The 16504-nt window shown below is 42.1% G+C and overlaps 1 protein-coding gene and 1 non-coding gene across 3 annotated transcripts in view; both read left to right on the forward strand.

Annotated features, from left to right (window-relative positions):
- The first annotated feature begins 5537 nt into the window (after positions 1 to 5537).
- GTF2H1 (general transcription factor IIH subunit 1) overlaps positions 5538 to 16504 on the forward strand; it is a 29411-nt gene continuing 18444 nt past the window's right edge. For both annotated transcript variants that reach the window (XM_049781026.1, XM_049781027.1), the window contains exons 1-4: positions 5538 to 5701; positions 9731 to 9923; positions 13019 to 13184; positions 14441 to 14534. In XM_049781026.1, coding sequence (XP_049636983.1) covers positions 5548 to 5701; positions 9731 to 9923; positions 13019 to 13184; positions 14441 to 14534 — 607 coding nt within the window. In that variant the 5' untranslated portion in view covers positions 5538 to 5547. The remainder of the gene's footprint in view (positions 5702 to 9730; positions 9924 to 13018; positions 13185 to 14440; positions 14535 to 16504) is intronic.
- Positions 9091 to 9197, forward strand: LOC126019835 (U6 spliceosomal RNA). Its single transcript, XR_007499455.1, has one exon. It is a non-coding gene; the product is annotated as a U6 spliceosomal RNA (small nuclear RNA).

Here is a 16504-nt window from a genome sequence, read left to right on the forward strand (position 1 = left end):
GCCACCTCTTCGGCCCCCAGTGATCATTAAGAGGTTTTAGGGGACCATATAGGGACCATATGTAATTAAATAGCATATTAATTAATGCTTTTATCTGAGCATCTTGCTATTTAAAGAAATCTTAAAATTAAAGCTTATAAATCTTCAATTTTTGTGGGGCTTTTTTGTTTTGTTTTGGGGGGAGTCACACCTGGAGGTGCTCAGGAGTTACTCCTGGCTCTGTGCTCAGAAATTACTCCTGGCAGACTCGAGAGACCATAGGGGATGCCGGATTCGAAGCAGCATTTGTCCTGGATCTGCTGGGTTCAAGGCAAACACCCCTCCACTGTGCTATCTCTCCAGCCTCTGTTTTTTGTTTTGTTTTTGAGCCACACTTGGTGACACTCAGGGCTTACTCCTTGCTATACGCTCAGAAATTGCTCCTGGTTTGGAAAACCATATGGGATGCTGGGGGATTGAACTGTGGTCCCTCCTAGATTAGTGTGTGCCAGGCAGCTGCCCTACCGCTTGTGCCACTGTTCTGGCCCCGAACCTCTGGTTTGGTTTGGTTTGGATTTATTTTCATCGGGTGGGCCACACTCGACCGTGCTCAGGGGTTACTCCTGGCTCTGTGCTCAGAAATTACTCCTGTGCTTCAGGGACCATATGTGATGCCAGGGATCAAACCCAGGTCAACTGTGTGCAAGGAACATGCCTTATTTACTGTGCTATCGCTCTGGCCCTTATATAAATCTTAATAATTATTTATGTAATTCCTGAAATATATGAAATAATCTATCCTTTTTTTTTTTTTTTTTGGTTTTTGGGTCACACCTGGCTACGCTCAGGGGTTACTCCTGGCTCTATGCTCAGAAATCGCTCCTGGCAGGCTCCAGGGCCCATATGGGATGCTGGGATTTGAACCACTGTCCTTCTGCATGCAAGGCAAACACACTACCTCCATGCTATCTCTCTGGTCCCCTAATCTTTCTTTTTAAATAATCTTTTATGCAAACACAAGTCTTTTAAATAGAACTAGGTCTTCATCAAGCTAATTTAAATGTAACTTTACCAGCTACTTGTAATTACTTATAAAGTTATTTATGATTGAGTTTCAGGTATATAACAATTTCTTCACGTGTTTTCAGTTTTCCTCCTGTTCTTCCCCCACCCCCAGCCTACCTCTGTGGCATGAAGGCACTTTTTCCCTCCACAATTGTTGACTCAAGTCCTCTTCGCTACCCTAATGCATTTCTGTCTGTCCACCTTCCAAACCAGCTTTCTATAGAAGATCAGTTCTCAAGCTCTTTGTTTCTGTTTTTGTTTGTTGCATTTGGTCATTTGTTATTCCCCTATTCTGTTTCTTTAAAACCAGTGTCTAAGAAATAATTCTATATCTGTCCTCATTAACTTCATTCAGCATGGTACTCTAGATCCATCCATACCTGCAAAAGCAAATTTTGTGGCTTTATCTTTGGGGGGGGGGGGGCATATTTGTGGTCTTGAGTGAGGATATCACTTTACTTAGTGTTCAAGGCATACTCCTGAGTTTGTGCTCAGGGATTCTAAATATAGATTAAATATCACACTTGTAGTCAAATTACGCATTTGATTTAAGAAAAAATAAAAGGTTGAAAATATTCATTAAAATACATTTCTTGGGGGCCGGAGAGGTAGCATAGAGGTAATGCATTTGCCTTGCATGCAGAAGGTCGGTGGTTCGAATCCCAGCATCCCATATGGTCCCCTGAGCCTGCCAGGAGAGATTTCTGAGCATGGAACCAGGAATAACCCCTGAGCACTGCCAGGTGTGACCAAAAAAACAAACAAACAAAATACATTTCTTGAAGCTGGAGAGCGTGGAGGTAGGCGTTTGCCTTGCATGCAGAAAGACGGTGTTTCGAAACCCGGTATCCCATATGGTCCCCTGAGCGCTGCCGAATGTGGCCCCCCCCCCCCCCAAGAAAAAAATTCCTGATGGTACTGATGGGAATGTATCTTAACCCTTGTACTGTCTCTCCCGACCTGGAAATGATCCTTTCATGATATCAGCCAGAGGGAGAAAGACAGATACTCTGTCACCTGTGGAATTATAATCACAATAAGAGACTAGACTGCATTGAACAATGGAAATCCCTTGGCATTAGGATACAGAACAAAATAGCAGGAAGCAGGAGGGAGAAGGCCAGACTAGAACAGAACAGAGGAAATAGTGGAAGGTCAGGGGTATTTTTGTGGTGGTGTGGATATTGTGATTTTATATATCAATTCTGTAAATGTCCGCTCTCTTGAAACTTCCTAAGATAAAAAATAAAGGAGTCAGAGAGATAGTACAGCGGTAGGGCAGTTGCCTTGCACACTACTGACCCAGGACTGACAGTGGTTCGATTCCTGGCATCCTATATGGTCCCCTGAGCCTGTCAGGAGCAATTTCTGAGCACAGAGCCAGGAGTCTGACCCAAAAACAAAAATAAAACTTATCAATATTTCTTAAATTTGAAAAATCATCATTAAGGGACCGGAGAGATAGAATTGGAGGTTACTAAGGTGTTTACCTTGCATGCAGAAGGTCGGTGTTTCGAATCCTGTCATCCCATATGGTCCCCTGAGCCTGCCTGGAGCGATTTCTGAGCATGGAGCCAGGAGGAACCCCTGAGCGCTTCTGGGTGTGACCCAAAAAAAAAAAAAAGAAAGAAAGAAAGGAAAATCATCAGTAAAATTCTGTCCAACTAGAAAAGGGAATATAGTCGAGCATCAGATAATTATATATTATATAAATTCATACTTTGAACAAAATGAAATTGGATATTTTTTATATTTTTCTTGTCATGGTTTTATTTCTGTCATTTTTATGTTGGGTACCATAATTAATTTACAACATTGTTAGTTTTACTTCATATTTGGGGGGGGGGGTCCTATGAAGATGCAGGGAATCAAACCCAGAATGGCCCATATATAAGGCAAGTGCTCAACCCACAGTATTGTCTCTAGCTCCTAGTTCCATGCATAATTTATTCCAACACTACACCCCTTACAGAGTGCCCACCTACCTTTACAAGTCTACTTAAGGACCTCTTCTAGCCACACCCCCCATAGGTCTATTTTCTCTGGGACCCTTTGGTCTTTTTGGATCTAGATTCCTGCACTCCTCAACTTTGGTTCTTATTTATAATTTCTTTAGAGTTTCCTCATCAAGTTTGCCTTCCTGTCCTTCAAGGGACTTCAGTAATTCTTGTTGTTTTTCCCCTGGTTGTCTTGTGTGCTTGTTTCTTTTCATACATTTTTCTGTCCTCTTGCTTTTTGAGTGGTGGAGGGGTCATACCTAGCGGCCCTCAGGGTCCGTCCTGTGTTGGCCGCGTGCGAGGCAAATGCCTTACCGCTGTGCTATCACTCCAGCTTCCCCTCTTGCTCTTTAGAGCTTTTCTGCATCTAATCTTGGAGCTTCCTAATATTTTCCTATGTTCCTGTTATTCTGCTGCTTAGACCTTTATTGTGGTTTTTATATCTTCTGCCATACTCTCATTTCTTTTTTGGGTTTTGGGTCTTGGGTCACGGGTCACACTCAGCAGCGCTCAGGAGTTACTCCTGGCTCTATGCTCAGAAATCGCTCCTGGCAGGCTTGGGAGACAATATGGGATGCCAGGATTCGAATCACCGACCTTCTGCATGAAAGGCAAACGCCTTACCTCCATGCTATTTCTCCGGCCCCTATACTCTCATTTCTATTCTGATTGTACTTTCTCATTTCTTATGCTCATAATTTTTCATAATTATAATTCTTGGGGCCGGAGCGGTGGCCCTAGCGGTAAGGCGTCTGCCTTGCAATCACTAACCTAGGACAGACCGAGGTTCGATCCCTGGTGTCCCATATGGTCCCCCAAGCCAGGGGCGATTAAGTAGCATGATCATAGTTGGATTACAATCACAAACAGAACACCCCCTTCACCAGTGTAACATCCCCCCTCTCCCCTTCCCATCCCCTGCCTGTATTTGAGACAGGCATTCTACTATAGTTATTTGTTTTTAAGTTCAGTAAATTTTTTTTCTTAAAGGATAAGAGTAAAAAATATATAATAAAGGTGTGATAGTGGCAATCGCCATTGTTTGTATAGGTCCAGAAAAATATGGGGAAAACGGAAAAAAATCTTTGGCCTGATTACAAGAAGGCCTCACCCCAGAAATTTATTGGCATAAGACCGACTGTGGGTTCCAGGCATACCAGTCTGTCAAACCCAAGTCATTCTCCGTAGTCCCTGTGAAACTTTTTCACACTTTAGCTATTGTTGGTATCAGGTTCTTTTATTTAAAGATTCTGGATTCTATGCATTTCTTTCATTGATGTCAGGCTGATGTGGAGCATCCTCTAGTACTAGTTCAATGGTCCTCAAACTACGGCCCATGAGCCACATATTGTATTTATTCCCATTTTGTTTCTTCACTTCTAAATAAGATATATGCAGTGTGCATTAGAAATTTGTTCATAATTTTTGTTTTTACTATAATCTGGCCCTCCAACAGTCTGAAGGACAGTGAACTGGCCCCCTGTTTAAAAAGTTTGAGGACCCCTGCAAGCACACCATTAAATGCGGAGCTATCTGCCCTGCAATCAGGCTGTTGCTGAGTCTTCTGGGTGTTGAGAGCACTCTTTAGAGTAAGTCAATGCCAAAGCTGTGGTACAGGGGCGATTTCTGAGCGTATAGTGAGTGAGGAGTAGCCCCTGAGCATTACTGGGTGTGGCCCAAAAACCAAAAAAAAATAATAATTCTCATACTCTTATGCTTTGTTGACTTCTATACCATCCCTTTCTTAAGCTCATTAAACATAAATTTCTTATGCTTTGTTGACTATACCATCCCTTTTTTTAAGCTCATTAAATATCCTCAATATATGCTTGTAAAATTATTCTCTTGAGCATTTACCAAACTGGTTGGTATTTGTAGAGTTTTTTTGCTTTTATTTTCACTCATTGATTGTGGTGGGCTTTCCCATAGTGTTTTCTGTGTTTCTTTTGTACTGAGGGTTACATTTGTACTTACTCCCACCGGAAGTCTGAGTATCTAGGCTGCATGTTGTTCTTTTTTCCCTTTGGTCTTCCCAGTTAAGGATAAGGTGTGGGTGTGGGGGTGTAGTTTGAAGGATACAAGCAACTGCTTGAAAGAAAGAGCAAGTAGTGGGTCTGAGATGTGAGGGTGGGAGTCTGCTGAGATGGTAGCAGTTTAATACTGACTTTTTAATGCCACACATCTTTGTCTTTAGCTTTAAGGAAGAGGATATTTTTCCTCTCCCTATCCCTACATTTAGATTTTTTTGTTTTGGGGCCACACCCAGAGCACTCCTGGCTCTGCGCTCAGAGATCACTCCTGGCAGGCTCTGGGGACCATATGGGATGCTGGATTCAAACCACAGTTCGTTCTGAGCTGGCTGCACACAAGGCAAACACCCTACCACTGTGCTATATCTCTCCTGCCCCTACATTTAGATTTTTCATTTGAAGGAGCCTATAGAATTTAACAAACTTGACCATAATTGAGATGTGAAAATTTTCTCTGTTAGTAGCATCTGGACATCATGGCAACTTCATCTGAAGAAGTTTTGCTGATTGTAAAGAAAGTGCGGCAAAAGAAGCAGGATGGAGCACTGTACCTCATGGCAGAAAGAATTGCTTGGGCACCTGAAGGCAAGGATAGATTTACAATCAGCCATATGTATGCAGATATAAAATGTAAGTCTGATGTAGTTCTCATTTCCAGCAGTTTTATTAAATTGCTTAGATAATCTGTAGGTGTGTTTTAATTATGTCTTAAAAACCATCCTGGTGTTAATGATTACAAAGCGTTATTGTTGAATATACATATTCTATAACTTTTCTATTAACTATGTAAATATAGCACATAAAAATCTCGAACACATTTTTTGAGCATGGATCTCAGATACTTTTTAAATAGTTGTATTTATATATACTTCATTGAGTAACTGCACAGTCATGTATCGAGCTAATCCTCAAAGGATTTTTTAGAAGTCTTTTATTTCAAACAATGCTAGTCTAAATGAGTACATTAATAGTTTTAGTGTATTTTTTGTAGTTTCTTATTTATTGAAACACAATGGTTACGAGGTTGCTCATAATACAGTTGGGTTTTTTCCACAGATAAGTTGTTCATGATTGAGTTACAGTCTACAATATACAACTGTCACTCATCAGCATTCCCAGTTTTCCCTCTCACCCTCCCTGATGCCTTCTTCTCCCCCCTCCCTCTTACATTCTCTCTCTCTCTCTCTCTCTCTCTCTCTCTCCCTCCCCCCCCCCCCCCCCCCCCCCCCCCCCGGTTTCACTTCCACCCACCTACCCCACTTGCCTCTGGAGCAAGCATTTTACTTCTCTCTCTCACTCTCTCGGAGTTTTCTTTTCCTTCTATTGTTAGTTTTGTTTTGTTTTTGTTTTTGTTTTGGTCTTGGTTTTTGGGCCACACCCGACATTGCTAAGGGGTTACTCCTGGCTGTCTGCTCAGAAATAGCTCCTGGCAGGCACAGGGGACCATATGGGACACCGGGATTCGAACCAACCAGCTTTGGTCCTGGATCGGCTGCTTGCAAGGCAAACACTGCTGTGCTATCTCTCCGGGCCCCTATTGTTAGTTTTTAAATTTGGAGCCAAAACAAAAATCCGGCCCCCTTTGCGAGGTTTTACATGTGGGTATACATTTAAAGTGTTGATAATGCCAGATTTTTAATGAAATTGTATCACTTAAGCAGCTTGTCTAATTTTTAGTGATATGGTCATCTCTGTTGAGAATATAATGTGATATAATGAATGAAGGTGGGAAAAATACAAGAGCATACTATTTTTACAGGCCAAGAGAGAACAAAACGGACTGGACTTTATGTGCCAGGCCCCTAATTTAATCCTCAACTGGACATGACTCTTCAGCATTGCAAGTGTGACTCTCTTGGCTGCTACGTTCCCACGCCATCTTGTAGCTATTAGTACTGCAAGACTTGGGCAGCTCCAGTTTGCCAGGCCCAGGCATAAAAACCACAGCCAAGGGACAGAGCTGTAGTATAGCAAATAGGGCATTTATTTGTCCTGCAGACAACTGGCCCAGGTTCCATCCCAGCATCTCAGATGGTCTATCAAGCTCACCAGAAGGGATTTCTAAATGCAAAACCAGAGTGATGACTGAGCTTGCTGGGTGTGGCCCCCTCCCCCAACAGAAGGAATATTATTTTGTTGTTGTTGTTGTTGTTGTTGGTTTTTGGGCCACACCCAACGATGCTCAGGGGTTACTCCTGGCTGTCTGCTCAGAAATAGCTCCTGGCAGGCACAGGGGACCATATGGGACACCGGGATTCGAACCAACCACCTTTGGTCCTGAATCGGCTGCTTGCAAAGCAAACGCCGATGTGCTATCTCTCTGGGCCCAAATATTGTTAAATTTTATCCTGATTCTTGATTGCTTAAGAAGGTTCGAATCCCGGCGTCCCATATGGTCCCCCGTGCCTGCCAGGAGCAATTTCTGAGCCTGGAGCCAGGAATAACTCCTGAGCACTGCCGGGTGTGACCCACAAAAAAAAACAAAAAAAAAGATAAAACAGCAACTGCAAAGGGCCCAATCAAGTATAGAGCTTGACTTGCATGTAACTGTTCCATCCCCAGCACCACATACAGTCAGTTCCTTGAGCTTGGCCAGCTGTGAGTATTGCTGGTATGGCCCTAAAAAATAACAACTATATAGAGTCTAGAAAGAAGCAATAAATGAAAAGAATGGCATAATGGAATTGGCTGGATTATTTATAAATTTCTTCATAGTGCTGCTTTGTTCAGTAAGGTATTTCATTCAAACTTGTTGATCTGGAATCAGCATCTTTGTGATCAAGTTTCTAGTTATTTAAGAGTTAGTGGTTAGTTTCTGCAAAGCAGTAATCTCTTGCTACTTTAAGTCACTCATATATGGAACTAACAGCTTCCATCTCTTACTACTATTACAATGAAGTCCAGTCTTTAAAATATAAATTCTTTAGATTGAGGTATGTTGGTGTCGTCTCTTTAAATAAGTTTATATAGAATTATCACTTGTTAAGGCTTTGTTTATTTTGTATGTTTATTCCTTATAAACTAAAAAAAGACATTTAAATCATATTGAGGCTTCACTATACTCATCAAACATTTTTAGTTAGAACAATACATATGTGTTGGTTTTGCTTTATACTCTACAATATTAGAAAGCTGATAGGATAATGTCCACTTTTAATTTAATGAGTCTAAATTTGATTATTTGGTTAAAAGTGTTTATACCAGAACTCTCAAATATAGTTGCATATTTTTCTCTTTTTTGGGTTGTGGTTGGTTTTTGGGCCACACCCAGTGGTACTCAGGTTACTCCTGGCTCTGCACTCAGAAATCGATCCTGTCAGGTTCAGGGGACCGTATAGGATGCTGGGAATTGAACCTGGGTCCGTCTGTCCCAGGTCAGCCCCGTGCAAGGCAAATGCCTTACTGCTATAGCTATTTCTCTGGCCCGCATATTTTCCTTTTTAACTAGTAAGTAAGCCAAGGTCATATTTTGCAGCTTTTTGCAAAGAAATTTTACACACCAGTTCATAATTTTGTTACTAAAAATGGTGATTTGAAATACCTGCTCTGGGTGGATTCATTACTCTCTAATTGGCTCATCAGAAAACTTTTTTTTTTTTTGGCTTTGGTATTTGGGTTACACCCGGCGGCACTCGGGTTACTCCTGGCTCTGGGCTCAGAAATTGCTCCCAGGGGCCAGGTAGATATTATAGCAGTAGGGCATTTGCCTTGCACGTAGCTGATTCAGGATGGACAGTGGTTTGAATCCCGGCATTCCATATGGTCCCCTGTGCCTGCCAGGAGTGATTTCTGAGCTCAGAGCCAGGAATAACCCTTGAGTGCTGCCGGGTGTGACCCCTTCCCCCCCACCCCCCGCAAAAAAAAAAAAAAAAATCGCTCCTGACAGGCACAGAGACCAATATGAGTATATGGGATGCCAGGATTCAAACCACCATCTGTCCTGGATCTGCTGCTTGCAAGGCAAATACCCTACTGCTGTGCTATATCTCTCTGGCCCCTCATCAGTAAACTTTAAATACGTGCTTGCTTTGGCAGCACATATACTAAAATTGGAATGATACAGAGAAGATTAGCATGGTTCCTGTGCAAGGATGACATGCAAATTCGTGAAGCATTCCATATTAGAAAAAAAAAGGAAAGGGGCCGGAGAGAGATAGCATGGAGGTAAGGCATTTGCCTTTCATGCAAAAGGACGGTGGTTCGAATCCCAGCATCCCATATGGTTCCCCGTGCCTGCCAGGGGCGATTTCTGAGCATAGAGCCAGGAGTAACCCCTGAGCGCTGCCGGGTGTGACCCAAAAAAAAAATAAAAGAAGGCAAAAAAGAAAACTTTAAACACATCTTCCTCAGTTGCATGGAAATAGACAGTCTAGTGTCTGGACAAGTATACAGTGAATGAAAGTGCCACACAAAAAGACATTGATAAAGGAAGCAGGGTGTAGTAAGCAGTGATTTTTCTTGAATAAGAATCTGTTGAATATGCTCTGGTTAAATGAATTATTTATGAAAAAAGGTACCTTTCTTCCAAAGTATAATGTTTGGAATAAATCAGCTAAAGCCCAAAGGAATTCTGAATCTTGGAGGAGAAGTTATCTATATTGTGTAGTTACTTCTGTGGTGTAATTATCATCATCTAATTAGCCTTATGCTTCATTTTAGGCCAGAAAATCAGTCCAGAAGGAAAAGCTAAAATTCAGCTTCAACTGGTCCTGCATGCAGGCGATACAACTAACTTTCATTTTTCCAATGAAAGCACAGCAGTGAAAGAGCGGGATGCAGTAAAAGAGCTTCTTCAGCAGCTGCTGCCTAAATTTAAGAGGAAAGCAAATAAAGAACTGGAAGAGAAAAACAGGTGAAGGAAAAATGGAGTAGCCTTCTCATGAGAAGGTCTCAGTAAAACAGTTTTGTTGTTACCCCTTGTGCTTTCGTTACATAAATATAGAAAAATAGGGGCTTCCATTGCTTCACCTTTAAGTTTTGGTTTCCAATTTTACATCTTAAGAAGCTGTCAAGTCAGCTCCTCCAGTCTAACACCCGATTGAAAGAACTGATTGAATCACCATGATTTACAAAGTTCATAATACAGTTGTTTCTGGCCTTAAGTGTTCTAATACCAATCCCATCACCAGTGTAACATTCCTTCTACCTTCCCTGTATCCCCTTACCACCAATTCCTCCCTCCCCCTTAGGTACAAAATGATTTACTGTATATTGCTTGTTATAATTAAATCATAAAAAAAGAAAAATGTAAAAGAAAATTTGTGGAAATTGTTATCTCACAGTTTGGTCATTAGCTTATTAGGTTGCTTCTTTGCTACTTTCATATCTACGTATGTTGCCACATGCTCCAAGAATTCCAGGATTTGAGCAGGCCCAATGTGTATAGATGGCAGCAGCTTAGGGATGTGGCTGTGGCTGTAGGGACTTCTGGAAATACGGAGGAGCAGGAGGGGCCCACTTGGCCCCACACTATGAAGACCATAGAGTTTTCAGCCCCAAACCAGCATGCCTGGATTTTCTGTTGGTTAGATAGAAGATGTTGTTTAGTCTGAAGAGGTTAGTAGTAAAGCAGTGAATTTGGGCCACTGACATGGCAGTGACTATGGGGTATGAGTGAGATTGCCGGAGCTCAGGCAGGGCTGGGACACACACACACACACACACACACACACACACACACACACACACACACACACACACGGCAGTGACTATGGGGTATTGGGGTATGAGTGAGATTGCCGGAGCTCAGGCAGGGCTAGGACTCAAACACACACACACACCAGGACACCCCAGAGTTTTCAGCTGCAATCCTTGTACCTATGAATTTTTGCATATTGGCTTGCCTCTGTTCTGAGAATAGTATGAGTCTGTGGTTTTAGTGAGTGAGCTGTCATGGCAGCAGCTGTGGGATGCCCCTCACCAAGAATTTTTTATGAGATAAATTATTCCATTATAAATATCTTCATGGTCACCTGTACTTAACAGATTTCAAATGCTTACCACCATGAAAATCTAATTGTTGGAAAATAATTTCATATATTTCATATTTCACTTTACTACTGATCCGCATGCACAGTGACCTTTGCTTGCATTACTGGGATATAGAGATAAATCATACCGAATCATTCCCTGAAAAGAGTTTCGGAGTGGAGAGTTTACAGGGGTTAAGGTCCTTGCCTTGCATGCAGTTTATCCAGTTTAATCCCTGACTTGATATGTATTCACCCAACACTGATAGGATGTGGCAGGGGGGAAAGTTTAGTCTTAGTCTTTGATTTCTTGTATTTACTTAGTTCTCTATTTACTCCTCAAAACAATACTTATTTTTTACTTTTAAAAGAGCTATGTGAGGGGCCACTGCTATGACTCCTCACTTAGCTCTTTTAAAAGTAAAAAAATAAGCAGGGGTGGCGAACACGCGGCTCCTGGCCAAAATGAATGTGGCTCTTTGCCTCTTATCATTATTTTGTAGACTGTGGCTTTTTGCCAAGTTTGGATTTTGTTCTGCTGCTTCTGAGGAGGGACCTCTGAGGAGAGATCTAAGCGCATAGTCCCGCCCCCAGGCTGCGTCCTCCCGTCTCCCATCCCTCAGAAACAACTGCACGAGCCAGCGAGCGGGGTGGGGGGGGGACGGGGACGGGACCATGTGTCACGTTGTGTCACATCTTGCCGTTCTTAGTGTGGAGGACGCAGCACACCCTCACCATCACTGCAGGATTTTGACCCTCACTCAAAATGGCAAAATGCAATGTTTGTTTAATATATTATTGTTAAAATTATATGTTTTTGTGTGAGTGTTTGTCTGTTTTGGCAGGTCACTGCGTGGTGTGGCTCTCTGACTCTCTCAGTTTAAAATTTTGGCTCTTTGTGTCTAATTTGTTCGCCACCCCTGCAGTAGGGCATTTGTCTTGCATGCACTAACCTAGGATGGACCGCAGTTCGATCCTCCCAGTGTCCCATATGGTTTCCCAAGCCAGGGGTGATTTCTGATCACACAGCCAGGAGTAACCCCTGAGCGTCACCGGGTGGCCCAAAAACCAAAAAAAAATAAAAAAGAGCTAAGTAAGGTTCTGGAGCAACAGTACAGTTGGTAGACCACTTGCCTTGTACTCCGTTAACCAGGACTTAAGCCCCAAAATCCCATATGGTACCCTGAGCACCACTAAGTATATATTCTTAAGTACACCACCATGTGTGACTTCAAAAATTGTTTTGAATGATATATTTAAAAATAAAAAGCCGGGCCCGGAGAGATAGCACAGCGGTGTTTGCCTTGCAAGCAGCTGATCCAGGACCAAAGGTGGTTGGTTCGAATCCCGGTGTCCCATATGGTCCCCTGTGCCTGCCAGGAGCTATTTCTGAGCAGACAGCCAGGCGTAACCCCTGAGCACTGCCGGGTGTAGCCCAAAAACCAAAAAAATAAAAAAGCCTTAGGGGCCAGATAGCATGGAGATAGGGCGTTTGCCTTGCATGCAGAAGGATGGTGGTTCGAGTCCCGGTACCTCATATGGTCCCCTGAACCTACAAGGAGCAATTTCTGAATGTAGAGCCAGGAGGAACCCCTGAGCGCTGCTGGGTGTGACCCAAAACCCAAAAATAATAATAATAATAATAATAAACTCTTAGTGATTGTCACTGCTTAATTATGTTTAATTACCACAAAATATATATTTATGGGTGTAGTTTTTTTTGTTGTTTGGTTTTTGAACCACACCCAGCTGAGCTCTGGACTTCTTCGTGGTTCTGTGTTCCTGGAAGGCCCTTGGGACCATAAAAGATGAGTGAGATCAAACTTGAGTCAGCCTTGTAGAATCCAAGTGCCTTACCCTATTTCTTTATCCCCCATAAGATATTGTATGTTATATTGTTTTAAATAAAAACTTAAAAATTAACTAAATAGTATTTTATTCTAGAAGTTGAATATATTCTAATGTATTCTGTTGCTAGGATGCTTCAAGAAGATCCGGTTTTGTTTCAGCTTTATAAAGACCTTGTTGTTAGTCAAGTGATCAGTGCTGAGGAATTCTGGGCCAACCGTTTAAATGTGACAGCAGCAGAGAGTTCCTCCACAGCTAATCATAAACAGGATGTTGGCATTTCTGCAGCATTTTTGGTATGTGACCTATCTAAAATTTTAAAGGGCAAAAGGAAAATTTTAAGCCCTGATAATGTATATTAATGTTCTGTATGGAAAATTAATGGAAAATTTGGTGTCTGCTTTTTTTTTGTTTTGGTTTGTTTTGGTTTGTTTGTTTTGTTTTTGGGTCGCTCCTGGCAGGCACGGAGGACCATATGGGATGCCGGGATTTGAACCACTGTTGGTCCTGGGTCCACTGCTTGCAAGGCAAACGCCCTACCGCTGTGCTATCTCTCCGGCCCTATTATGAAAAAATTTTTAAATGAATATAATATAAAGAAAATTAGAGGGGCCGGAGAGATAGCATGGAGGTAAGGCGTTTGCCTTTCATGCAGAAGGTCATGGGTTCGAATCCTGGTGTCCCATATGGTCCCCCGTGACTGCCAGGAGCAATTTCTGAGCATGGAGCCAGGAGTAACCCCTGAGCACTACCGGGTGTGACCCAAAAACCACAAAAAAAAGAAAAGAAAATTAGAGGCAAGACTCTACATCACGTTGAAGCTAATGGGATCTTTAAGGTTGAAACTACTGACCAACCAAGTAGACAAATTAAGGTAGACAAATGAGACTACCTTAAATTATGAAGCTAAGTGGGGCCTGGAGAGATAGCACAGCAGCGTTTGCCTTCCAGGACCAAAGATGGATGGTTCGAATCCCGGTGTCCATATGGTCCCCCGTGCCTGTCTGAGCAGACAGCCAGGAGTAACCCCTGAGCATTGCCGGGTGTGGCCCAAAATCCAAAAAAAAAAAAAGAAAAAAATTATGAAGCTAAGGACCTTTAAGGAAAGGATAAACAGAATATGAAGATAGCCAATATTCTGTGAGAAATTAATTGCCCACCATTTATTGTATATAGTATCCAAAATGTATAAGGCACCAGTAGAACTTTAAGATTGGGGGAGGGAGTTGGTTTTGCTTTGGGGCCACATTTGGTGGTACTCAGGGTTTACTCCTGGCTCTGCATTCAAGGTTCACTCCTGGCAGTCTGGGGGTGGGGGTGGGGGACCAGGGATCAGATCACACCTATATCAACTGCACAGCATAGCAGCACATCAAGTGCCCTACCTAATGTACTGTCACTCAGGACCCTCAAGGGAGCAGGGTTTTATTGGTTTTTGGGGGGTGTTCTTTTGTTTTTGGTTTTGATTTTTGTTGTTGTTGTTGTTGTTTTTGGTTACTATGCTTATGTGGAACTGGGCTAGGACTCTAATTCTGTGTGTGTGTTATTTTAGGCTGACGTTCGACCCCAGACAGATGGATGTAATGGTCTGAGATACAATTTAACTTCTGATATTATTGAGTCCATATTTAGAACCTATCCAGCAGGTGAGAAGAGCCCTTTCTTCCCAGTAACTAAAATATTTGTTTCATTAAGTTCAGGAATCTCTCATTGGAACATGAGGCATTCCCTTTTTTTTCCTTTATTATGCACAATAAGGTATGTTATATATTTCAGCCAGTGTCTGGCAGATATTATGTTTTGTTTTTTTTTTTTGTTTTGTTTTGTTTTGTTTTTAGTTTTTGGGTCACACCCAGCGGTGTTCAGGGGTTACTCCTGGCTGTCTGCTCAGAAATAGCTCCTGGCAGGCACGGGGGACCATATGGGACACCAGGATTCGAACCAACCACCTTAGGTTCTGGATCAGCTGCTTGAAAGGCAAACACCACTGTGCTATCTCTCCGGGCCCTGGCAGATATTATGTATTCAATGAAAAAGATGCTATTTATGGACCTGAGGACTTAGCTCTTTATTATAACTATCTTTCAATGTAACCAAGAAGGTGACAGACCCCCAGATCAGCATTAACTCAGGTCATAATTTTGTGTGTCTCTAGATTGAACTTTTGACATAAATTCATTTGAAAAACAGTACACTATATAGTAAATATTACTACACTTTAGGTGAAGAAACCAAGACACAAATTAATTCATGGAGTAAGTGATGGACATTGAGTTTTATATTTTAAATTCACACTCTACCTCAAGAAATTGTGCTCTTACTCAACTTTGTTCATAGAACTGTCAGCTTCTGGAATGCTGAGATTTTTCTAGTACTTATTCCCTTGGATTGCCCAGTTATGGAAACAAGCAAACTAGGCCTGCTCTTGCACTTAGCTCCTCTGGAGTAGAATAGATTTATTTCCTTTGGAACACATAAGCAGACTAGAGTCCTGATGATTACTGTTTTGTTTGTACCCTTGGTCTAACACTCTACCCCACAAACTTGTCCCTTACCTATGCCAGGAAGTGACTGGTGCCATGGCCTCCCAAGAATCAGCACTGACCCCCAAAAGAAGAAAATGGACTTTTGTAACATAATTCAGTATCTTTATCAAATAATAATACATACATATCTTTATCAAATCTTTATCTCTGTGCTGAAGATCAGTGAATATACCCTTGTAGCCCTCACCATCATGGAAAAGGACAATGTTTTCCATGCCTTCCTAGAGCCTGTCCATGATACCATGTCCTTCCCAATGATGCCAGTGATACTATGTTTTTTTCCCCAGCTCTCTAATACGTGGGGACCATAACTCGGTGTACTCTTGGTGTATAACCAAAAAGATGCTGGCTACTCTATGGCTTTGGGTGACTGCATCTGTCTATAAAGTATCTTGCTAATGCCCAGAATAGGAATCCTAGGCCATGCCTGTACCTAGAAATATTCTCTTGAGATTGCCATACAGTGTCTCCTGATCATTTTTTTGTTTGTTTTTGTTTTGGGGTGATGCTCAGGGATTATTTCTGACTCTGTGCTCCTTAGTTACTCCTTGCAGTACTTTGGGGGTGATCATACGGAATTCTGGGGATTGAATGCAAATCAGCTACACTCCCTTTGACCCCTATGATCACATTCTTTTTTTTTTTTTTTTTTTTTGGGGGGCCACACACCATACTTTTGTTTTAATTTGGGGCTTTTGGGTCCAACCAATAATGTTAGGGAACATTCCTGGAACACTTCTGGGAACCATATGCAGTGACAGGGATTTAGCTGTGGTTGGCCACATGTATGACAGTTACTCCAGCCCTGTAGCAGTGAATATTTAGCAGAATTATTTTCGTGAATTATAAGGTACACAGTTACAAAGTCTTAGATGCTTGAATTTCAGTCATAAAATGTTCCAACAACCATTTCTTCACCAGTATATACTTGCTGCCAGCAATGTTCCCAGTTTCCTTCCTTCATCCCCTGCACGCCAGTCTGCCTCTATAGTACTTTTATTCTCTCTCTTCCTCCACTCTCTCTCCTCTCTTCTTTCTTTCTTTCCCTCCTCCCCCCTCTTTCCCTCACT

The sequence above is a fragment of the Suncus etruscus genome, chromosome 9, assembly GCF_024139225.1.
Source record: "Suncus etruscus isolate mSunEtr1 chromosome 9, mSunEtr1.pri.cur, whole genome shotgun sequence".
Taxonomy (NCBI): Eukaryota; Metazoa; Chordata; class Mammalia; order Eulipotyphla; family Soricidae; genus Suncus; species Suncus etruscus.